The sequence below is a fragment of the Mauremys reevesii genome, linkage group 1 (genome assembly GCF_016161935.1).
Source record: "Mauremys reevesii isolate NIE-2019 linkage group 1, ASM1616193v1, whole genome shotgun sequence".
NCBI classification, from domain to species: domain Eukaryota; kingdom Metazoa; phylum Chordata; order Testudines; family Geoemydidae; genus Mauremys; species Mauremys reevesii.
This window is the reverse complement of record NC_052623.1, coordinates 319,223,476-319,248,061: the sequence shown is the minus strand read 5'-3', so window position 1 is coordinate 319,248,061 and position 24,586 is coordinate 319,223,476. Positions and strand designations below refer to the sequence as shown.

At 42.9% G+C, this 24,586-nt stretch overlaps 1 protein-coding gene across 1 annotated transcript; it reads right to left on the bottom strand.

The window, feature by feature from the left end:
• Window positions 1-520: 520 nt before the first annotated feature.
• Window positions 521-6,939, bottom strand: LOC120376911 (hyaluronidase-4-like). Its single transcript, XM_039497013.1, has 3 exons — window positions 5,955-6,939; window positions 1,907-1,996; window positions 521-916 (listed from the first exon to the last, which is right to left on the bottom strand). The coding sequence occupies exons 1-3, from the start codon at window positions 6,906-6,908 to the stop codon at window positions 521-523; spliced, it is 1,440 nt and encodes a 479-aa protein (XP_039352947.1). The 5' UTR covers window positions 6,909-6,939.
• Between the last annotated feature and the right edge of the window lie 17,647 nt (window positions 6,940-24,586).

Here is a 24,586-nt window from a genome sequence, read left to right as displayed (position 1 = left end):
TGGAAGAACTGGTAACAAGAGTAAGCTGATATCCTTGGTGTGAACCAGCCACTAGAGAGAGGATGAGATACACACTTTACTGTGCACATAAACCACCTGTGACACCCTGGCACCCCAATATTCACCACTGTCCTATAATTAGGATATGTTTTGTGCAAAGTATGCCTTGTAAGGTATCATTCTAAAAGTCATGATTTGCTCGACATTAATATCTCGTTGGATTGTATGTGCTATCATCGTATGTGAAGTTATGAAGTTTGGTTATGTGTATGTTACTGAAACATGTTGTGAGGTTGAAAACACCCACAAGCAGCCTTTCAGGTACAACAGTAAAAAGGTGCCCAATTCTGTGTTGATTGATTTAGGTAGCACTCTATAGTGTTTTCATTGCTACACTATCTCATTTGATTTTTAAAAGACAATGGAGTATTGCCATAATCTCTCTCTTATCAAAGTTGTTCCTCTGAACCTATGGAGTCTAGAAAGACCCTATTCAGTATGATTATTCACAAGGTAAGACTCAGAAGATAGGCAAAGAAAGCAGACTTATAATTACTAATGTTCTGGGTAAGAGGAAATCTGCAGAACTTCCAGGTTGCTTATCTGAAGTCTGAACTTTCCGGCAATCAGCTCCTTCGTAGCCCTGATAACAGTGACAGATGAATTTCTGTGACATTACTTCCAGGTCAGTACTTGATGCTTCTCCTCTCACTGTAAATTCTTGGTCCTCTGAAGCTTCTATTTTGAAATGTTTAGGATTCAAATGAAGATAATCCAGGGCTTTCCATTTTCTTCGTATACATCGCCCGTTATCCTGACAAAGATGCTTGCTGCACACCTCTGCTGCTTTGGTCACATTGATGATGTAGATCCCTAATTCAGAAGCAACAAATTGTTTCACCTTTGTACAGTTGCCCTGTAAATAGCAGAGAGAACAATTTAGCTGAAGAGAAACTCACTAGTCTGTATTCTTTGTTCAACTTGAGAAATATGTAAAATGTAAACAAAAAGCTTTACAATTGGAGCTAGAATTGGATTATTAAAATTGAAATTATGTTGACTGTCTAAAATAGTACTAGATATATACACTAAGAGATTGTTTTAAAAAATAACCTGATAGTGTCTCATTAAGATCTTTGAATTTGATTGGAGCCACAGCTGTGTTCAAATAACTGGCTTCAGAAATTGATTTCATTACTGACAATTGAGCATATGTACTTTACTCCTGGGGGAATTCTGTGCCACTGCACATGCACAGATTTCTTTGCTTCCCACAGAAAAATGACTTTTTGATGAGGAAGCAAAAGGATGCCACAAGAGCGGTCATGCGACCCTCCCCAACAGTATGTTTCGGGTGCACAGGGCAGCCTGCGAGAGGTAAATCACTGCGGGACTGGTGAAGACCTGGCTGGTGGCTCCTATCCTGTGCCGGGCTCAGCTGTTAGTCCTCTTCTCCTGCATGGCATTCGGGGCTGTGTCAGACTCACCCCCAAATTTCTCCCCTGGCTGTAGGAAGCTCTGTAAACTCCCCTCACTCCCCATGCTTCTGCACCCATCTGTATCCCATTTACAGGGAGCTTCTCCTGCATCTGTCCAACTCCTGTGGACCCAGACCCCCTCATACCCAGACCCTCTCTCTGAGCCTTACCCCCCCACACCCAGAAACCGCCTGCCCTTATGAGCCCCACTCCCCTGCCCCTGGACCACCTCAACGAGCCACCCGCACCCGGATCCCCACCATTCCATCATGATCTTGATTAGGTGGCTAAGGTGACTTTATGAGCTATCACACCCTGGAGTTCAGAACTCAAAGGAATTGATGTATTTGGAAAATGTTGTTCATATAATGGAATGAAGATATATGCTGTGCTAGTACATTTGAATTAGCATTATGGCACTGACTTACCTCTGATGACGTTAAATTCATATCTCCCCAAATAACAATTCCTGAAGCTCCCAAGGCAGCACTCTCTCCAATAGTGCTAATAAGATCTTGCTACAGTGAAAACAATAAAGACATCACTGTCAGTAATTTGTTGCTTTCACAGTTTGTGGTTATTAAAGCCAGGCAAGTGTTAGTGTTAAACAAAATGTAAAGCAAGGTCAGTGTTATACAAAACTCACAGGACTATATGGATTTCTAGTCCAGACAAAAATGGAATCTTCTTGATATTTTATTGAAAACACTGTGCATACTTTTTATTTCAGTCACCTCTCATTTTGTAGTATGTGTCACAGTGCTAGCTCACAAACTGCCAGCTCCTCTGTGGGTGTAAATAGACATAGCTTTATGGACTTCAATAAATCTGGTCTATAATTTCTGTAAAGATCTAAATTGCTGTTGAAATAGGGGTGGACTTATGATGTAAAATTGTAACTCAGATCTGGAACATCTAGGGATGTTTGGGATGTTTGGATCCAAGGTTTTGCTTCAACCCATTAGGACTGCAGGATCAGGCTCATCTAGGGAATATTTCTTGGGTGGAATGTCAAGAGAAACACTTTACACTGCTCTCCTGCCATCAGAAACAGAAAGTCTATCTTCTTTCCTCACTTGTCTATGTAGATATATATTAAACAAAATTTAAAGAAGATTCATTTTGAGAAATTGTTTGCCCACAAGGCTTAATTTTCTGGATACAAAGATAATTAATGAATATCATTAAATAGATCCTTGCAAATGTACACTATTTGCTGGCATGGTGATGGGGAATTACTGAATTTTTCAAGTGAACAATCAAACCAGGAAAAATAATTTTATTTTCATTTACATTGGCAATAGTATAGTATTTATTTATTACATTGAGTAGTACATTTACTAAAAGTCCTGAGGTTTTTTTTTTTTAACATGAAAACTCCTTAAAGAGTTCAGCTAATAAATCTTGGCTGAAAACTAGGGAGAAGCAGCCACTTCTGTACACCAATCAATTAAAGTCTTTGTCAGATTTAGAAAGATGTAATTCCAAGTCCAAGGTCATGCATTATCCTCGCTTTTTTTCATTCAGGCCTTCATATAAAATTAGCAGTTACCATGAATGGACAGCAAATTCAAGGAGGGAGAAGACTGGCATTGTATAACTTAAATGAAAGAGAAAGTATGACAATTTGGGAATCTGTGAATTTATAAATTCCATTCTGATTTTATGTTTATAACCTCATCAGTGTCTTCCACTGTATCCTTACATCATCCCTCTGGTGTAGAAGGGAGGGAATGCTGCACCTGGGGATCTATCCCTAAATGGAACAGACATTAAGATCCATTAACAATTGAATAGCCTGGCCCTAGTAGAACAATGGAGACTACCAGCCAAAGGCTATTGACTTGTTAATGACTCCTATAGGCTGTAACAAACATTGGGGATGTTGAAGGCCACAATACATTGAGGATTGGATGGAGAATGAAAAATTGCAGGGGAAGTACATGAAGAGTTAAGATATTAGTAGCTTCTGTTTAGAGGGAGACTCGCTACAAGAGGAGACCAAAACCAGAAGGCAAGACTGGGCAGAAGGAGTGGGGGTGAAGGCAGATCCTGGGTTCCCTGAAAGATTCTGACCTAGTTCTCATATAGCACTTTTCATCAATAGATCTCAAAGCACTTTAGAAAGGAATGGTAAGGAAACTGAGGGGGAGTCTTATAGGCAGGTGTTTATTATTTTTCTACAGACCTATATATCTCTTGTGCTTACCTATTAGTAAGATGTATGTTTCAGAAGTTCCTTTGCAAAGTCTGTGTGTTACTTGCTTTAACTGTCAACATCCCCAAAGGGACCCAGTGTACCCATGAGGGTAAAGCTCTGGAGACATCATGTGAGCTACTGGGGAGACTCAGGAGGGCCATATTGGTCCCACATCCCAAGAAGGTGTACAAGCCTTGGACTGCGTTCCTTGGGAATATGCCTGAAAGGCTTTATGAAGTGTAGTTGTAGCCATGTCGTCCCCAGGATATTAGAGAGACAAGGTAGGTGAGGCATATCTTTTATTGGGCCAACTTCTGTTAGCAAGAGAGACAAGCTTTCAAGCTACACAGAGCTCTTCTTCAGGTCTGGAAGAGGTACTCAGAGTGTCTCAGCTAAAAACAAGATCAAATAGATTTGCTAAACTATTTAGCTGTGACATGGGGGGTACATTTCCCAGACCTGAAGAAAAGCTTGTCTCTCTCACCAACAGAAGATGGTCAAATGAAAGATATTATCTCACCCACCTTGTCTTTCTGAAAGGCTTGTGTGATGGGGTGTTGGATTCACGCTAGCCTGTAGGGGGTTGATAGAACCCTAGGGAGGTTGTGCAAGAAACAGCCAATAGAAGAGGGGCTGTGAGAAGCAGCCAATCAAGGCCCAGCAGGCCCATATAAAAAGAGCTACAGGGCAGAGTGGGGTCAATTACTCCTGGAAGTTCATGGAGGGAGGAGTGGATGCCTTGCAGGTAGAAGGAAGGTAGCACCCTGGACAGAAAAGTGCTGGGAAGGAATAGGGGAGTGAGAGGAAGCTCCTGACTGGCATGCTGAGGCCCTTAGGTAAAGGTAAAGGCAAAGCAGGTGCTGGGGCCGTGGGGAAGGGAAATATACTGAGGAGTTGGAAGGGAGGCAACACCTGGCTGCCATCTACAGTGTCAGGACCTAGAGTAGTGGGAGGGTCTAGCTCCCCTACCCTAGACACTGGGGAAGTGGCTGGACTAGAAGTTAAACTCCCCCGGACGGGGGGAATCACAGACAGTGACACAGAAGAGGATGCTGCAATTCCTGAGGCTGCGAGAGGGGCTGCAGGCTGATGGCGGAGATTGGATGATGGTGTGCAGACTGCTGATGATGGTGTCAGCATTGAGCTAATCCCCAAGACAGCCAGCAGGAAGTGCCAGCATGGTGAGTGACATGCACTGGGACAGTGTGACATACAGGCAGTGTCTGGATACTGCTCAGACTTAGTAAGCATAAAAACCCGTGGGAGCCAAGGTTTGGGTCTAAAACAGCAACCTGGTGGCTGTTGATAATGTGGAGTTCAGCCAGAGCTGTTACAAGAAGATTCTTTGTTATTAAAGAGAAGAATATTATCTTTTTCTGAGAGGATCTCTGTATCTAAAAGAGAAGGATGGTTTCATCTAAGGCCCTGATCCTGCAAACACATACACACGTTTCACTTTAAGGATGTAGTCCTACTGGCTTCAATGGGACTGCTCACATGCTTAAAGATAGGCACTTGACTAAGTCTTCACAGGGTTGGGGCCTGGGGCAGCAACTCCCAAGTTTGAAACCCAGCTCCCATATAGACTACCTATGTGGTACTGGGCAAGTTGCTTAATATCTCCTCCTCAGTTTCTCTCCTGTAAAAGGTGAATAATACCTACCTAACAGCTGTGAGAATTAGTTAATAGATGTATAGTGCTTTGCAGAAGAAAAGCATTTTGTGTTAATTTATTAACCATTTGCATTCCAGCTAAGTAAAATCTGTAAAAATTCTCTAGCTTTGTCATATCCAGACAGGAATATAGCACAGCGCTGAACTGGAGAAAAATATATATATTACAAAAATGTTAGAGATACAAGGTGACTGAGGTAATATATTTTATCTGCACTGCAGATTTTTTTTAAAGTGTCTTCCAGATTGAATGTTTACTGCTGAGCTTTGGCTGTTTTAAAACATGTAGCCATTTAAACATTAATCAGCAGAGTAGACCCATATACCCCTCTACCCCGATATAACGCTGTCCTCGGGAGGCATAAAATCTTATCGCGTTATAGGTGAAACCGCATTATATTGAACTTGCTTTAATCCACCAGAGTGCGCAGCCCCACCCCCCGGAGCACTGCTTTACCACGTTATATCCTAATTCATGTTATATTGGGCCGCGTTATATCGGGGTAGAGGTGTACAAGCCTTTACAAACATACAAAGCATCTCTGCAATAATGATGGTTAGATCTGTTAAAGCAGCCTCCATAACTCCTAACATTGGCTTACCTTAGAAAGAAATAATAAAGGATCATCTCGGTAACTTAGTCTAGTATAGACAAACACAGGCAGAGCATAATCATGAGATGTCATGGAGGAGATCCTCATGGACTCAGTCACTCTAAATTGTGAGAAACGTAATATGTTTTCACTGTTTCCAAGGGTTTTCTTGATGCCAATGGAAGGATACAGAGCTGCACTGCTATCCCAGAGCCAGGAAAGTTCATTGTTCCTCAAAACTTCACTGTCTGGGCAGGAACCAGTGTAGTCCTGGTCATGAAAATTATAATTGTGGCAATCAGGGTATAAATAGTATCCCCAGAGCCCCATTGGTCTTCTTTTAATCCCTAGCTCAATTGTCTCCTTCATGAAAGCCTTAGCACTTTCTTCAAAGGAGAGTTTGGCCAAATTTTCAATGTCATTTGCTGAAATATTGCCTTGCGTTTCAGAAATGAGCTTCCGTGACTTTTGCCTGTAAATATCTTTTGTGTTCCAGTTGCGTGCCCACTGAGGCCTCCAGTATTCCCAGTCTATGACAGCTAATCCTTTAAAGTCCTCAGCAGGAATATAATATTGAATGTCTTGGCCAGCTTTTTCCAGATGAGTTTGCAAGCTGAAGTTTTGAGGTAGGCCACCATTTACAGGGATTTCCTGCGATGTGTACCATGGGTAGTATCCCAGTCTATTCACATAAAATATAGTCACATTCTGCCCTCTTGCTCTGGCCAGTGGGCTTCCAATCACATGGAACATTTTCAGGTTCAGAGTTATGTTATATTTCAGTGAGCATTGATCTGTGGGTGCATTCCAGGCAGCTATAAAAGGTTTTCTCTGGAAAACTAGTGGTTGGGCTGGTTTCATTGCAAATGTGAAACTCCAAATAAATGTAATCTGTAGCCACACCGTGAGCTGAACCAATTGGATAATATGTAATAGTATCCCACTTTCAAACAGTATTCTCATGATGTAAGAGGCTACTGTAGAGATCTCCTAGTTCAATATTGTCTGCAAAACATAAGAGATGGGGCATTATTTGTTCTTTACACAGTATTAGAAATGTGTTGAGGTATTTCTAAGGCATTTGCAACTGTAGTACTTGAGAGCCAAACTGTATATGATACTTTACAGACAAACTAAAAACAATGGGTCAGATTCTCAGCTGATATAAATCAGTGTAGCATTGTGGAAGTCAATGTTACTATGGCAATTTATAGCAGCTGTAAATCTGCCCCACTGAGCCAAATTCTGATCTAATTGAAATTAATACTTTTGCCATTACTTCACTGGAACCAAGAGTTGTCTCCCTGTCCCTGCCCTTAAATATTTACAATCCAAATTACCCACATTCATCTCCCTTTCAAACATTTTTTTCCTTTGGAGAAGGGCAATCCCCAGACAAGTGGATTTAGGGCCAAATTCTGCTCTCCGCTACTCTATGCAACCCTCTTCACTTTAGCTTGGGTTGATTTAACTTTAATGGGGCTGCAAGAGTAAAGTCGAGAACAGAGTTTGGCCCATGCACTTTAATGTTAATTTAATTTCTTCTGTGCCTGACACAGTAATCTTGTCATAAATATTTTGCATTCTTACATGGTTACTGTGAAGAATTGTGGGCAAAGTGAGGATGTTTGTAATTATTTTTAACAGTAGGAAAGAATGAGTAATGAAGTTATTTTCAGTTTTGAAGACAATAACCCCAGCCACTGCTTATCCTGGGGTCCATTCAAGTAATCTCACTACACTGTATCCTCTCTCATTTTCTTCTGCCCATACTTGGTGCCTTTGCATAACATGAGACCTCCATAAGCGGCTGTCCATGCACTATCATATCAAAGTTCAGCTTCTTGTTGCTCCCTTCAAAGCTCTATAGCTCTGCCCCTCCCTACTTAATTTGTGTTGCTTCCACCTCCTCTGCTCTGCAGATGTTCCCATACTCATCCACCTGTTTGTCAGCTTCTTGCTTAATTGCCTCCATCCACATATAAGTCCCTCTTAAAGACCCACTTCTGCAATGCTGCCTACAGTGAATCTAATTGATTTGTATTAAAAAGTCCCTATCTCTTGTTCCCCTTCCCCTAATCTCTGTTTACCTATCTCTCTCTCTCCTCAGACTGGGATCTGCTTCAGGCAGGAACCATCATTTCTTCTTGACTGTTTGGAAAGTGCCCAACACTATCATAAACTAGAAATTATAATTGGTTTTATTGCTCAACAAGCATTCAGGTTGTCCTTTCTTGATCTCAGAACAGAAACCCAAGCATGCTAAATTCTACTGGTCCAGATTAACCCATCACTGGGCCCTAGGCAAACATACAATTCTGAGCTCCTCTACTGGCCAGCTAAACTAGATAATCCCACAGTATGGATGCATTTATATTAACCTTGTCCTGGCAAGCACAGATACAATAGTGATCTAAAACCCAAGCACGTCTGGTTTCCACTGCACAGATGTAGCTTATTTAACACTGTCCTATAGTGACTGGATGGATGGACACTGCCCTGTTAACCCTGTTGTGTCTGCACCTGCAGGGATAGAGTTACCAGATGTCCCATTTTTAAAGGGTTAGTCATGTTTTTTGGGACTTTTTCTTATATAGGCGCATATTACCCCCCATCCCCTGTCCAGTTTTTTCTCAGTTGCTCTCTGGTCACCCTATGCAGGGATCTCTGCCACCCCTCTTCTGCTGGCTCCTGTGGGGGCAGTCTGCAGTCCCCCATACTTGTAGCAGGTCTTGAGGCTGTCACTGAGTGACTCCTGTGGACAGAGCAGAGGGTATACTGGAAGCAGGATGAGGCCAGGCAGGCCCCTGTGGGGCATTCAGGGTGCAGAAGCTGGCCTCACAGCAATGGCGAGAAGGAGAAGTGCTGCCCACTCAGATTTGGCCCAGCCGCACCAAAGGAGAGTAAATGGCATTTCAGCTTGCATGGGGCAGCCGGGCCAAACCTAAGCAACACTGCAACTCTGTGCACAATGCCACTCCCTCAAATTCAGCCTGGCCACACTTTTATCATGAGGAAGGGCGGGCCAGGCCAAATCTGAGGGAGTGGCATCACCACATGGGGTCATAGTGCCACTTAGGCAAACTAGGCACATACCTGACCTATGTGTTTGTCTGTTTATATGATCCCTATCACTGTAATATTTGAGCGTTCCATAATCTTTAATGTATTTATCATCACTACACATCTGTGAGTAGGGAACTGCTACTATACCCATTTCACAGAGGGACAGATTTTCAAGACCAGAGTAGGCAGTTAGGCAGCCGACTCCTATTGAAAATCAGTGGCAATTGGGCACATAAGTTCCATTTGTGCTTCTGAGATCTCCCACAGAGAGACTATGGCCCAGAGCCCGAAAGGTATTAAGCACCTAACTCCCATGGACTGACCTAAGTGACTTGTCCAAGGTCTCACAGGAAGCCTGTGGTAGAACAGGCTATTGAACACAGGTCTCCCATGCCACTGGCTAGCACCCTAATTACTCAACCATCCTTCCTTCTGGAAGCATAGGCCATCCTGCACGTGGAACAGCTGTGCTGTATTCACACAATATTCTGACAATTCAGAGAAAATCACAGAAGTTAGCAATGGGAATGTCCTATTAGAGGCAGCCACTCTATCTCCTTGCACATACAGGATTGTTCCCTCCTGTCAATATTCAGGTGTCCTGTGTAGTTTAGCGTTAAGCCGCCATTGGCAGAGCCATATCACTTCACTATTCCTCTCCTTCCTGGACCTTTGAAACTCCAGCTTGAAAATGTGTCACTGAAGATGATTTGGGTGTATACTCCATGTAATTCATCCTAACCATTGATTTTTGCCACTAGGTGTCATCATGCACAAAACTCCATGGTGTATGCTTTCTAATATAATATGAACGAAGGTACATCAGGTTCTCGCAAGAACAGCTTACATATATCTTGACTTTACATAGGTGAATAGCTAACCTAAGCCAGCCCACTTACACATTAAATTGAAACATGGTTTGTTTTTCAACATACTTGAGTTTTGCCATGAAGCTGAAGCGGCAATTTTCAAAACTGCCACTTGTCACTGATTAGCACTTGCATTCTGGGTCTGGGTGAAGTCGGTGTAATTAAGTATAGGATCTGCTGAGTTCGGTATTATTTTTCTTCATCAGAATACCTTGGATTGCTGCTTAGGGAAGTCAGTATAGTCAAGAAGACAGTACAACAATTCATACTCAGTGAAAATGAATATCTTATTGAATATTGGGGAAATAGGGCTAGCATTGCACTGTAACAGTGTGAGCTGATCAGCTGTAAACATCACCCCGGGGCTGAAACTTGTCATAAAGGGATATAAGCAGAAGCATACTTTTACTGTTTCTTCTCTTTTGGAAATTGTTGCTTTTTGTGCCAGCTGATTGGCCCATCTGGAGGCTGGATGTAATATACATGTAGTTAATATTTTGTGTTACTGCATGAATGCATAAACAAGTTTACTCATTTTTGATTCTCCCCCTCATCACACTTACACGTAAACATCCAGCCTCCAGGTGGGCCCAGAGTCTGAAGCTGTTCATTTGCAAACTGACTACTAAAGTTAGGTGCCAAAGTCCTACTCTGCTGCCATTCTTATCTCTTACTCACACTTTTGGAGTCAATAAATAGTAATAAACTGCTGCAGAGTTACTGAGCACACAAGAACCTTTGTTTCTTCTTCTCCACTGGGTATTTCTGCCCATTGTGTCTGCTTATTACTGCTGGACACTAGAAAGAATTTACCCAATTAGGACCTGAATCTTAAACCATTCCATGGCAGGTCTGTGAACAAAGTGACTACAGAGGCAGTCCATTCTGTCCAGTGTCAATCAGCAGGCACAAAGAGCAGCAATTTCCAAAAGAGAAGAGAGAATAAATGTGTCTCCTGTACTCACTAAAACTGTGATAGCTACAACTAAGCAAGAACTGACCTGAAAAAAAAGTTAAGCATTTGTGATAAAGAGGACATTAGTGTCACAAGATCTGAGTATCCTGCTGCTAAATAAATGATGGCAAAGAAGTCTAGGCATGGATTAGATTATAAAAGCCCCCAAATTAATCTATAGTTGCGGGATTTATTTTCAAACTTCACCATTTATCCTGTAACAAAATTCTGTTTCAGTGATTTTACTTTATTCACATCAAGGGATTAGGAAAACTGCAGTTGATGAATCAATAACAGCGATTTTTTCATAATGGGCGTAGTCGTAGTGAGATGACATTGGCTCATGGTTCTTGAGACAGTGAATGCTAATTGGCCAATTAACATCATTTTATTCATAAAGGTACACATTTAAAAAATCACATACCAAATGTGTAAAAATAAAATAACCCCCCAAATTTAAATTATAATTAAAAATTATTCTTTCATCAAACTTTTATCTGCAAATTAAAAATGACATGCTCAGAAATATGAGGGCCTGATGCTGGTTTTATTGAGTTTGTCATGCAGCTAGGGTGAATCTTGCCTCCTCCACAGGATTTAAAGCAGGATCTGAGGGGCAGTTGCTTAGGGGCTGAACACCCATTGTGTGGCACAGAGCCTAGTGGTATAGGGAACCCCGGGAGGCTAAGAGGGTTTGGAGCAGATTGAGAGAGAGAATCAGAAGTCCACTATCAGAAGTCAGGATACTAGGCTAGATGGACCATTGGTCTGACCCAGTATGGCCATTCTATGTTCTTATGACAATGCATTGCTTTTACATTAGCCCTATTACATTATGCCATCATTATGCTCTTAATGCTGGAGAAATTCCCAGAGGGTAGATCCAGTTACATTCTGGCCCCTTCTGCTACAGAAGCAGCATAACCGGGTTAAATGCAGTCCAGAATCAGGGCCCATTGTTCTGATTTGTAGCATGGACACAGATTTAACTGAGTACATAGGGTGCAAGGCAATGGTGAATTAGGCTCTCGAGGTATGTTTGCATCTACGCTGCAAATGAGAGGTGTGATAGCAGCCTGTGTAACAGACTAGTTTTGATGTAGCTAGCTTGAATAACCATAGCAGCGAAGCTGCAATACCATGGGTGCCAGGACAGGCTGTACAAGCCCAACCTGGCTATGTACTCGGGCAGCTAGCTCAGGCCAGCACAAGTTCACTGCTATTGTTATTTGAGCTAGCTAGATCAAAACCTGGGTGTGTCTATATGTTCTGGAGTCACAGCTCTAATTGTAACACACCTTCCACGTCTTCCTTTCCTTACAGCACTGCAACTACCAGAAGGCAAGAGCAAATACAAATGGATTTCTGTGCATTTTGCTCTCCCACCATTATTACTTACAGCATTTTGAACTATGTTGAATTGTTTGCCCTAAAAACAGTTTTCCCCTTTGTTTGTGTTCCTGTTCCTAGTTATGTGGTGAATCCCAAATGAAAATCATGTAAGCAACTCTTGTTGTTCCTAATATGGTCTTTAGCAGAAATTAAACAGAAGTTTATCACTGTTTAATAGTAACAGGCTGATTCTCCTCTCACTTACACCAGTTTTCTACAGGGGCTAAGTCATTGACTCCACTAGACTTATTCCTGATTTGCACCATCATTAGAACAGAATGAGGTCTGAAAGCTTTGAGTAATTCAGAATGCACTCCCACATGAGATTATAGCTTGCATCCAAACCCAGCATTCCTTTCTTCCTACTCCAACAGACTGAAAAAAATGCAACTTTCAGGTTTTCTCCCACCTGCTGCATGTTGGATTAGCACTAAATATTGTTGTTGAGAGAAATGTAACAATTCTCCTTTGTCAGCCGAGGGGATTATGGTAATTATTTTGAACCTGAAATCATGTAAACCTCTGTAAGCCTAGTGTATGGAATTTGTTCTTACTATGAGGCTTGGGTGGAGGGGGGGGTTGAGCAAATCTATCAAGCTATCTCAGTTGTTGCACATCTGCTGTGCATTCTTTCTGTCCATGTCTCTTCAAAGTACTTGAGTATAAACATAAGGAATTGGGGACTGTTGCTGGCCAGCCTCTAAGAGCTTGGTGAAAGAAAGGAACCGTATGGTGCTAAGAATAAAAAAGTGTAAGAGGAAGGAAATGATCTGAGGGTGAATAGATAAAGCATATGTGAACACTGGAAGCCAGATCCTCAGCTGGTGTAAATATGTGTAGCTCCATTTAAATCAGGAATGCTGCACTAATTTTAATCCCTGAGGCTTTGCCCCTTGAAGAGCAGAGAAATCATTACAGAACTGCAGTAGGCGCTCATATTCTGATAATTGCGACCTGAGAGTGTTTTCTATTAAATATGATTAGGAAAAAAATCAAATGAGTATTTTAATACCTTGGAGAGACTCAGCTATGCCCCCCAGACATGCCTGGACTTGTGCTCCCCACGCACATGGACTGAGGGTATAAAACAGGCAGAGTGGCCATGTACTGGTCCCTTTGCCTGCCCCCACCTATGCTGCAAGCAACCAAGACACTGAGAAGAAGACAAAACTCCAACACAGGGGATTGGCCCAGGTTTAAGGAACAAACCTGTATGTTAAGGACTTCAACATCCAGTAGGGTGATAAAGCTGCTTAGTCTATTTGTTGCCCAGTCTAATAGGGTTGAGAGTTTAGACTGTGTGCTTATATTTTATTTTATTTTGGTAACCACTCTGACGTTTTGCCTATCACTTAAAATCTATCTTTGTAGTTAATAAATTTGTTTGTTTATTCTATCTGAAGCGGTGCATTTGGTTTGAAGCGTATCAGAGACTCCCCTTGGGATAACAAGCCTGGTACATATCAATTTATTTGTTAAATTGGTGAAGTCATATAAGCTTGCAGCGTCCAGCGGGCATAACTGGACACTGCAAGACAGAGGTTCTGAGAGTTTGTCTGGGACCGGAGATATTGGCTAGTGTCATTTGGTTGCAAGTAGCTGGGAGCAGCTTACATGCCAGAGACTGTGTGTGAACAGCCCAGGAGTGGGGATTCTCACAGCAGAGCAGGATAAGGCTGGCTCTCAGAGTTAAGGAGTGGAGTGATTTAGCAGATCACCAGTCCAGACAATACCAGAGGGGAACGTCACAGTAAGGTACTACCCAACATGAGTAAGCATGGCAGAACCTGGCTCTATATAAGGGAAATCTGAGATGACTTTCTCATTTACTGACTGGCAAATAAAGAACAAATAAAGCAAGCACAGAGAGAGAGAGAATAAGATATTTTAATGTTCAGGCCTAAAAAAGCCAACCTCTGAAGGAGGCCCCTAAAAGAATTTCTGTTAATAATCTGTCATCTGTTTGACTGAGAGGATTGTTGTTAACATGGAATCTTATTTTATTCAATTCTAAAAGTTGTTCACACAGATTAAACTATTTGGCTATCAAGGGGAGGACAGGAAGGGATAGCTTGGTGTGTTCCTTTAAACAAATGTTAGAGTACTGCAAGGTAATTCTGTTGTTTCACTTAACCTCAAATTAAGAACAGAAAAGTTCATTTTATAAGGAAAAAAATTGCTCAAATATCTATGAATCTCTATCATGTAACAGACTGCCAGTATGAAGACATATTGCCATAGAGAAAAAATATTAATTTTCTAAAGAGATCACTTTTAATAATGTTTGTTAAAACAGAGAGAGTAACTCAAAGTAGAGAACACTGAAATATTGTCATTTGGAACACAGTTTCTGCTTATTTTTCAATTTTTAGGTGCTTTTAGCCTCCTCTGCAAATGAAGTTACATATTACATAAAATCTGAGTCTGAGCACAAACCATAAATGCCATATAAGATTATATAGCTGCCTGTAGCTGTACTCCTGAGGAATTAAAAAAAAAAAAAAAAAGCATCACTCCTGTGTCAACTGTCTTGCTTCTTGTACATCCAATTAAAAAAGAAAGAGAGAAAATAAATTCCATTGTTCTTTTATTACCACTTAAACAGTATATTCACTGAATCAGAAAACAAAGACATTGAGATAAATTCAGTGGTATTAAACCAGAGACGAACTGACCTATTGCAATTAGAGAACATGGTGAAGTTTAACTACAAGTACATTCTTATTATTATTTAGTGTACTACGTATTTCCACAAAAACAACCCACTTGCTTTAATCATATTAAACAAATTCGGACATGGGGTTTTTTGAGAGGCCTGGATTTTTGCCTTTGAGAAAACTTTTTGCTTCCAGCCTGTGTCATCCTTCAAAGTGCACAGAACTATCATTTCCAAATTATTTTTAGAATAATCTGTGTTTGCAAATACTCCCACTGTCTGAGCCTGGCACAGATTGACAGGAAACTACTTTTCCTGTTACGTAAACAAGAATATGTTCTGGCAGCCACTGCATGCTAAGTATATCAGAGTTCAGGCAGGCAAAATACTCTATAAATGTCTCATTAATCAAAGTTTTATGATGTAATTCTAGTTTACAGAGTAAACTATCATACTTCTCAGGAAAAAAAGTGCATTTTTAATATGCTTATTTGAAATATAGTTTATATTTAATGAGCGCTAAACTTCTTTTTACTAGGGATTATTAAATAAAAATTTCTCACAGACACACTTACTTGCATGTACAGTGTCATGACTCATAACTGATCTGAGCATTCATTCCATTTTATTCTCATTTTTGTTTTCTTTTAGATCTCCTTATGTTCTCTAACCATATTATTCCTATTTTCCTCCCCTTAATATCTACACACCTCAGCAATGAGGAAAAAGTGGGTAAAATGTAAAAATAGTTATACTGTTAAATTCAAACAAGCCACTCTAATATCTAGCCCATTAAACTTGAACTTTAAAAAGGGACTTGCCTGACCATTTTTAAACCACCTCACAGCTCCACTACTTACTTTACATTCATAGCTTGAGCAAAGCACACAACCCCCCATTATCAAATCAGCTGGCTAAAATGAATTTACTTTTCATGCTTACCACACAAACAACCCTAATAATTCAAACTTCATGGCTTTGGGGTAAGTCACCTCCAGACATGGAAAAGAGACAGTTTACAGCACTGGAAAAAAACATAGTGGGACAAATTCATTCCTGGGATCACTCTGTTGACCTCAATGAATGTTTTGGATGGAAGATACTGGGTCTCCAGTTTGTATTACTTCTGTTCTACGCCTTCCTGTTTGTGGGTGATTATTTTGTTTATCTTTTCTTCAGTTATGGGGGCACAAGAAATGCAGGACTAGGCCTAGAACTGTTTAGTGCTTGAAGAAAAACCCATCAGCAATGGAACAGAAGACTGGATAACAAACATTTTTGTTGCTTAGGTGCCAGAGCTACAGCTAGTCAAAAAGAAAGGAGGAGGAAATATACAAAACATTTTTCTGAATTTTACAATTTGAGTGATTTCAACTAGCTAAAATTCAAGTGTACCAGGAGAGCAAATGTGTAATCTGAACATGTAGTTGTGATGGTATCGCTAGCCCTTTGCTGTGGGGTAGTAGATGTCAGGGCCTTGCAGATAAGCTTCCTGTTGGAAGAGAAATCAGTGATGTAGTCTGTGTATATTCATTGTGAAACTTGTTTATTACACACTATAGACACCAGTCCTGGAACAGAAGTGGTCACAGATGGGCAGCAGAAAATTCCCTTTTTCAGAAATCTCACCCAAAACACCAGTGCCCAGATCCCAGGGAGAAATTGTGCCTAAGGAATTTAGTTAGCAAGATTAAACAAAGAGGAAATTGCCCTGCTGCTTTCCAGAACTCCCCCCAAAATACTACACCATACCACTAACAACAATGAAGCATTTCTTCAAAGACTTAACAGTGTGCATATGCTAAGAAAAATAATTTGTAAGACTATGTACAACAGCACCATCTGGTGATTCCCGCCATAACAATTATGGTGTTGTAAACAGGCTTGGCTAAAAGCTGTAATGTGACTGGCTTGTGAGATCTCACTACTTCCTGTTTATTATTTGTACACTAGTACCTGGGTTCTGGCTTGATCATAAGTATGGCAAGAAAGTAGCAGTGCAACCATACAGAACAAATACTGGCAGATTGCAACCACATTGTCGGACATCAATGAACCAATAAAAAATGGTGAGGTGATATGCCCCTATATCCTCCAGGTGGCTGGGTTTTTGCAAGAAAGGCTATTTATGTGGTATGTCTGCATCTGGTCCTACCAGTAACAGCAAAGACAGAGGCATGCATAACAGGGCAAAAACATTAACCAAACATCTTTAAACTTCAAAGAAGGTTTACTTTTTAGTAAGTTAGTTTTAATCCCCTATATTTCAATGAGAGGTAAGTCTCTAAATACCTTTGAGGGTCTGGGCCTCAAACCCTATCAAGACTCACATTAATTTAATGTCAGTTGGAAATAAAAGAACGTGTAGATGCTTATGGCCAAAAAACCCATCCTTCCCACCCTTTAACAGCCAGACTCTGACAAGCAGAAAAGTTCAATAGATGCCTATCACAATTGTGGTCCCTGCACTTGAAGTTCAGTAACCCCTCACTTAACAGCTCAAAAGAGGAGAGAAGGAAGAAGAGGGGGTGATGGCTTCACCTCCCTCTATACCAGCCTCTTCTATTGGAGTTGGCTGGCTGCACCTACAGGGTGATATGAGCTATATAGTCCCGCTGTGCACCAGGCCACGGCCAAGCTCCTCACTGCCAAGTAGGGGGCAATGGCAGTGGCTGAATGCCACATTATAGGCCATTATGGTCACAGCTTTCAATGAAAAAGTACAATAATACTCCTAATGCTCTGTGACCTCTTATGGACGTATTAGGGTTGTTATAGTTGTGATAAACTGGAGGTTCTGTCTGTCCCACTTCTGAATTGTGGATAATTTTATGAAAATAATTCCATGAAGTTATTGTGTCATGGAAAGCCTATATGTATGTGGAACCACAATGAGTTAGCAGGGTTGTATCAGGTCTCTGCCAGGCAAGAGACAACTATGAGTGATCAACACTCAGTGATTGTCTATTCAAAGTAAAACACCTTGAGACAATGGGTTTGCTGTATCCAGGAGAAGACACTCCCTCTTCTTGTCTGAAGGCAGCAGGGTTGGAAGTAATGGAAAGTTATCAGGAGGAGAACAAAAGAAGCGGGTGACCCAATGGAAGGGTAAGCTAGTGAAGGACACTGCATTTATGATGTTCCATTGTTTTGTGTGATCTGTACTCTCCTGTGCTTTTACATCAGTGGTTCTCAAAGCTGGTGTGCTGTTTGTTCAGGGAAAGCCCCTGGTGGGCCGGTCCAGTTTGTTTACCTGCTGAGTCTGCAGGTTTGGCCAATCGTGGCTCCCATTGGCCACAGTTCACTGCTCCAGGCCAATGGGGGCTGCGGGAAGGGCGGCCAGCACATCCTTCAGCTTCGCGCAGCCCTCATTGGCCTGGAGCGGTGAACCGCAGCCAGTGGGAGCCATGATCGGCCGAACCTGCAGATGTGGCAGGTAAACAAACCGGCCTGGCCTGCCAGGGACTTTCCCTGAACAAGCAGCGGACTGGCTTTGAGAACCACTGCTTTACGTGATTGAATATAAAGAGCGCAAGGTTGATTGAACAAAGTGTGTGTGTGTTGCCTGCTTCACAATTACTGCATGCCCCTGAGAGAATTTAACTGCAATCCAAAAGCTTCAGACATGTTGGATGGAGTTCTGGGAGAGGGGTGTGTTTAAGTATTGAGGAGTCAGGGGCCTGCACTGCGTCCAGAGGGGCTAGGCAGTTGGTCAGTGGGTTCCAATACTTGGAGCGGGGTGCCAGATAGAAGATCTGCACCTGAGAGTGCGCCTAGTGAGCCAGAGATTGGGGAGGTGGCTGGATTCCATTTGGGCTCCAGAAGCTTAACACAGCCCATGGAATCCAGAGCACAAAAGTTTAGATTCCCTTCACAGTCCTAGTGTGTGGCTCTTGCTAAGATCTGTTACATTAGTAGTAGAGCCCATTAAAGCAGTGGTGGTTCTTCAAGTGATTGCTCATGTATATTCCACAATAGATGTGCATGCTTGCCATATGCACCGGTGCTGGAAGTTTTCCCCCCAGGAATACCCATAGGGGGGAACACACACACACACCCGCAACTCCTGGAGTGGTACCTGCCTGGCACGGCATAAGGGGGAGCTGCATGCTCCTCCCGCCCTCAGTTCCTTCTTGCCTCCAATGAAGATGTGTCAAAACTGCTCTGCTCCAGCTTTGCTGTAGCTCGTCCCCAGAACTGTTCAAGACCCTGAAAGGTCTCATCAACTTGGTCACAAGATTCCTGATGACAACAGCCAGGGTTTGCCTGCAGCTCTTGGGTCATATGTTAGTGTGCACATATGTGATCCGTCACGCCAGGCTCAGGATGAGGCCTCTCCAGCTCTGGTTGGCCTCGAATTTCTCCCAGGCCATGGACAGGATGGACAAGGTCCTCACCATGCCGGATGCTCCTGCCTACAATGGTGGTCCACCCCGAACAACATGCTCCAAGAAGTCCCATTCAGGGACAGGGCCCTGTCACTGGAACTGGTATCCGATGCGTTGGACCTGGATTGGGGGGCCAATGTGGAGAGCTTTCAGATCCAAGGCTTGTGGTTAGCTCAGGACCTGACCCTACACATAAATGTCAAGAAGTTCAGAGTGGTGCTGCTGGCATGTATGGCCTTCCGCTCGCACCTGGAGGGCAAGGTAATCAGGGTCCTCATGGACAACACGGACTCGATGTTCTATATCAACAGGCAAGGCAGGGCCTGATCCTCTGCCGCGAAGCCCTCAGGCTGTTGGACTTCTGTATAACCCCCGACATCTACCTGAAGACCTTCCACTTACCAGGCACCCACAACAAGAGGGCGGATCGCTTGAACAGGGACTTCTCCTCGCAATACGAGTGGTCCCTCCACCTGGAAGTGGCCCACCAGCTCTTCCGAAGGTGGGGAACTCCCCAGATGGACCTATTTGTGACTCGGCAGAACTGGCAATGCCCCCGGTTCTGCTTCAGGTGGGACCTGGGGAGGGGCGCTATCTCCGATGCCTTTCTCCTGTTCTGGTCAGGCTGGCTTCTCTCTGCCTTAGAATCATAGAAGATTAGGGTTGGAAGGGACCTCAGGAGGTCATCTAGTCCAACCCCCTGCTCAAAGCAGGACCAATCCCCAGACAGATTTTTATCCCAGTACCCTAAATGGCCCCCTCAAGGATTGAACTCACAATGCTGTTTTTAGCAGGCCAATGCTCAAACCACTGAGCTGTAATCATCAGAGTCCTGGAGAAGATAAAGTCAGACAAGGCCCGAGTCCTCCTGATTGCCCCGGTGTCGCCCAGGCAGTATTGGTACAGGACCTTCACAGGCCTGATGGTAGCTCCACCATGGCCATTGCCACGCCACCTAGACTTGCTCTCTCAGGACGAGGGCCGCCTGCTCCATCCCAACCTAGAAGCTCTTCACCTTACAGCATGGCTGCTCAATGGTTAGGTGGAGAGGAAAGGATGTGCTCAGAGCAAGTTCAGCACGTCCTCCTCGAAAATAGACAGCCCTCCACTCTCTGGGCTTATTTGGTGAAGTGGTTCCGGTTTTCTAGGTGGGCAGCAGACCAGGATGTCTCCCCAGTGACTGCCCCAATCCAGCTTATCCCTGATTACCTTCTCCACCTGAGGGCCCAGGGCCTGGCACCCTGGTCTGTCAAGGTGCACCTGGAAGCCATATCAGGCTTCCATCCACCGGTGCAAGGACACACTGTGTTTTCCCATGCTATGACTGGCCGGTTCTTTAAAGGTCTAGACCATCTTTTCTCATATTCTAGATCCTCAGTTCCACAGTGGGACCTAAACCTGGTGTTGGCTTGTCTCACGGGGCCCCCATTTGAACCACTAGCCACGTGCTCCTGGTCTTACCTCTCGTGAAAAGTGGCCTTCCTGGTTGCTATCACATCGGCCAGGTGAGTCTCAGAGCTCAGGGCCCTGACCTCCGAACCGCCATACATGGTCTTTCATAAGGACAAAGTCCAGCTCTGCCCACACCTCATGTTCCTCCTGAAGGTGGTCTCCGCCTACCACATGGGTCAGGACATTTTTCTACCAGTCCTCTGCCCCAAGCCTCACGCATCCACTGAGGAACTCCGCCTCCACATGCTCGACATGCGGCAGGCTCTGGCTTTCTACCTTGAGCGGACTAAGCCATTCAGAAAGTTCTCGCAACTGTTTGTCGCCTTGGCTGAGCGCGCAAGGGGCCAGCCAATTTCCACCCAGCAGCTTTCCAATTGGATCACTTCGTGCATCCGGTCCTGTTATGATCTGGCGGGCATCCCATTGTGAGGGCACACTCCACCAGGGCACTGGCCTCATTGGCTGCCTTCGTGGCCCACGTCCCCATCCAAGACATTTGTAGGGCCGCTACGTGGTCGTCGGTTCACACGTTCACCTCGCACTATGTGATCATCTCCCAGCCATGGCCCGTGTGCCCAGGCTGCTGCACAGGAGCGTCTCCTCCCCAGGCCAGGCTTGGGATCCAATGAGGCAGTGAGGGAGCGGGGCTGGTGGCGGGAATTTGGGGAGGGATCCAATGGGGGAAGGAGGGGGCGGAGTCGGGGCGGGGGGAGGCGAGAGCCCCTCCAGGCTCTGCCTGTGTGCCGGAGCGGAGGGCAAAATTGTTTGTTTGTCCAGTGTCCCGACCGAACATCGGTCGGGACGCAGGACAAACAAGCAAATATTGGGACAATCCTGATAAAATCAGGAAGTCTGGTCACCCTATTCAGGGACGGGGGACAGCCAAGACCCTGACCCAGACCCCACTGGACCCAGATCCCACCACGTAGCTGGGAGCCTGCAGCCTTTAACACACTGCTGAGCTGGGCCACATGTTGAGAACTGCTGCCTTAAAGAAAACCACTTTCTAACTGAGTCATAATTATAAAATCCTTCTTCTTACACCAGGAAGTACTCTAAGATTACTAATCAAAATATAAAATTCACATCTGTAAAATCACACTCAGTTATATGTTCAGTTCCACTGGTGATATTAAAGAAGTAAAAATCCCAGGCTAAATTCTGCTGCTGACAACCAGAGAACACAGCTGAAGTCTGCTAGGAGAATTTGGCTCACAATACTTCATAGCAGTATATGGGACAAACCCTAAAGGCTTTTACCTAGTCCCAGGCAAACCTTCCATTGAGTCTAACTCTGCTCTCACTAAACCGGATATAAACCAGATGTAGCTTCAATGAAATCAATGAGCTACAGTGCTGTCAAAATGGTAAATCAGAGCAGAAACAGGGCTTTGGGACAGATCTTCAGCTGATGTTAGTTAACGTACCTCCAAGGACTTCAGTGGCACTATGCCAGTTTACACCAACTGAGGATATGGCCCATTGACTTAAATGGGAATTTTTGCCTGGATTAAAACTCTGGGATTTGGCCGTCTACGTTCATACTGTTGTATATAAAACGTTACAAAAAGTACCAGCACTCTTTTCATGGAAGAGCTTATGTTAATTTCACTTAGTTTCATTTATGTTACCAAATCAATTATGTATATTGTTAAGTATATTAAGTATTTTATTCTTAAAAATCTGTATAAATAGAAGAAATACTTTACAGTATAAAACATGAAATAAGCTAAAAATAAACACTACAATTTAAGTGACACTTAACACCCCCCTAGTGTGGCTTATGAAAACAAATTAGGTTACTCTTCTACAATCCCGAAACGTCAAATCCAAAAGCAAACCTGTTACTTATGACACATATTTAATAAAATTAAGCTTGTTGTTTCAAATGTGTGTGTTAAAATGAGCTGGATTGAGTGTATGCTTCACTTTTCTCCTTTAACTTCAACAAACACTGAACATGAAAAGAACTAAAGAACAGTATACACGAACATTTAAAAATGTAATGACTTCTAGGCACAGTACTAAAAGTTTTCCTTTCAATTACAAATACCCCCCCCAAAAAAAGATTTTTTTACCTTCAGATTTGCTGTCAGCCATTCCAGTTACCTGATACAAAGTAAAAGTTGAGTAGCGAACCTTTATTGTTGCATTTCAGCACAACATATCATTACAGCGGTGACTCAGAATACTAAGGCTTGTACTAGAGCTCTATTTAACTGAAATCAGTCCCACTTACGTGTCTTGGTTTAAACTGGTCATTGCAACCTTAAAATATCCATTACAATTCTGTTATGAGCTAGAGTTTTAACTGGTGCAAATCTGAGCATTGGCTGGGAATCTGACTCCTATTTTATAGTAATGGTTGGGGATAAATTAAGGATGTACAAACAACACAAAATATACAGAAGAATTTTATTGTGCTATATGCAGATTAATGTCTTAAGTAACTTGCTTTACTTGAGTAAGACTATAGTCCAGTATCAAGAATGGCCTCTAGCTGAGGGCCAAATTCTGCCACCCTTACTTGTGTTGAGTAGCACCTTCCCCTGAGAGTAGTCTCACTGATTTTAATGGAACAACTCTTGAAATATGATGCTACTCATTGTGAGTAAGAATTGCAAAATCTGGCCATGAATAATCAGTATAAGCTCTCAGATTCCTCAGGGTAAAAGATTGTATACCATATTCTCTTAAATCCAAGCACAGGTCTCTCATTATTTCAGTGCACACTGCTCTAGGCGAGTACTCTACACAACCCATCATTTGCAAGTTTCAAGAGAAAACAACTTTTATATTATACCTAGCAACTCGGTTCAGATAGAGAGAGAGAGATTTTTTCTTGGTTTTGTCACTCGTTTGATCTAGTCACTTATTTATGACTTAAAAAAAAACCCTACTGTATATAAGGTAGTATTTTTGGAAAAATATATGCATTCCTGTGAGAAAATGGGCCAGTGCCTTATTTTAAATTAATGTTTTAAAATATAGTTTCAGTTGAAAAACAAGACTAGTACAATGGGCCATTTCTTGGATACTATATTCACCAGTAATTATTCAGTCAGTCTTTCCACTAGCCCTACTTAAAAGAGGATCAGGCTACAAAGTGCTGACCCTAGCACTTGGATTAGGGTCCTCAACATGTGAGGCAGGGCAGAGCTTGTGGGAGGTGGGATGCTCCATTTTCTCCCTTCTTCCTGAAAGAGGGGATGGTGTGTTCCCAGAGGGTCTCTGTGGTGGCTACTCCCCATTTTCTGCTCTTGATGAATCCCACTAACTCAGTCTGGTGATGGGCAGGGCAAGTGGAGCATCAGTCACAGGAGTGCTCTACCAGCTATACGTGGATTAAGCAGGGTGGAAAGTAGAGAATTCAGTGCCCAAGAGGCAGTGAGGAGCACACAACCCTCCCTGGCTGCAAGGAAGGAGAGAGTGGAGCATCCCACCCCACCTCACAGCAGTGAGGAGGAGGAAAGAGTGGGACTGTTTCCTTCCAAATAGCAGGAGGGAGGAAGGAAAGGAGCATGTGGCGCTTGCCCTTGCCAGGAATGCCAATGCCAGCACCTCTCTCAAAGACTGAGAACGCCAGACCTGAATGGATTTTAGAGGTGATTTTTTTAATGACTAACAAAGGTTGAACTGGATTATCAGAAACTGCAGACAGGCCCAGTCTTTAGTCAAACAGTAGCTTGCGAATCGACAGGACAAAACTATCATGGAAAGTGTTGATACTCACTGAATTAACATGTGAGCCGAAATATAACTGAGTATATCTGTTCATATTCCAAATATTTAATGTGTGTTTTTATGGAGAATTCCCTGTGACTTTCAAATCTTTATGTAGAAGCTGCTATACAAGCAGTGAC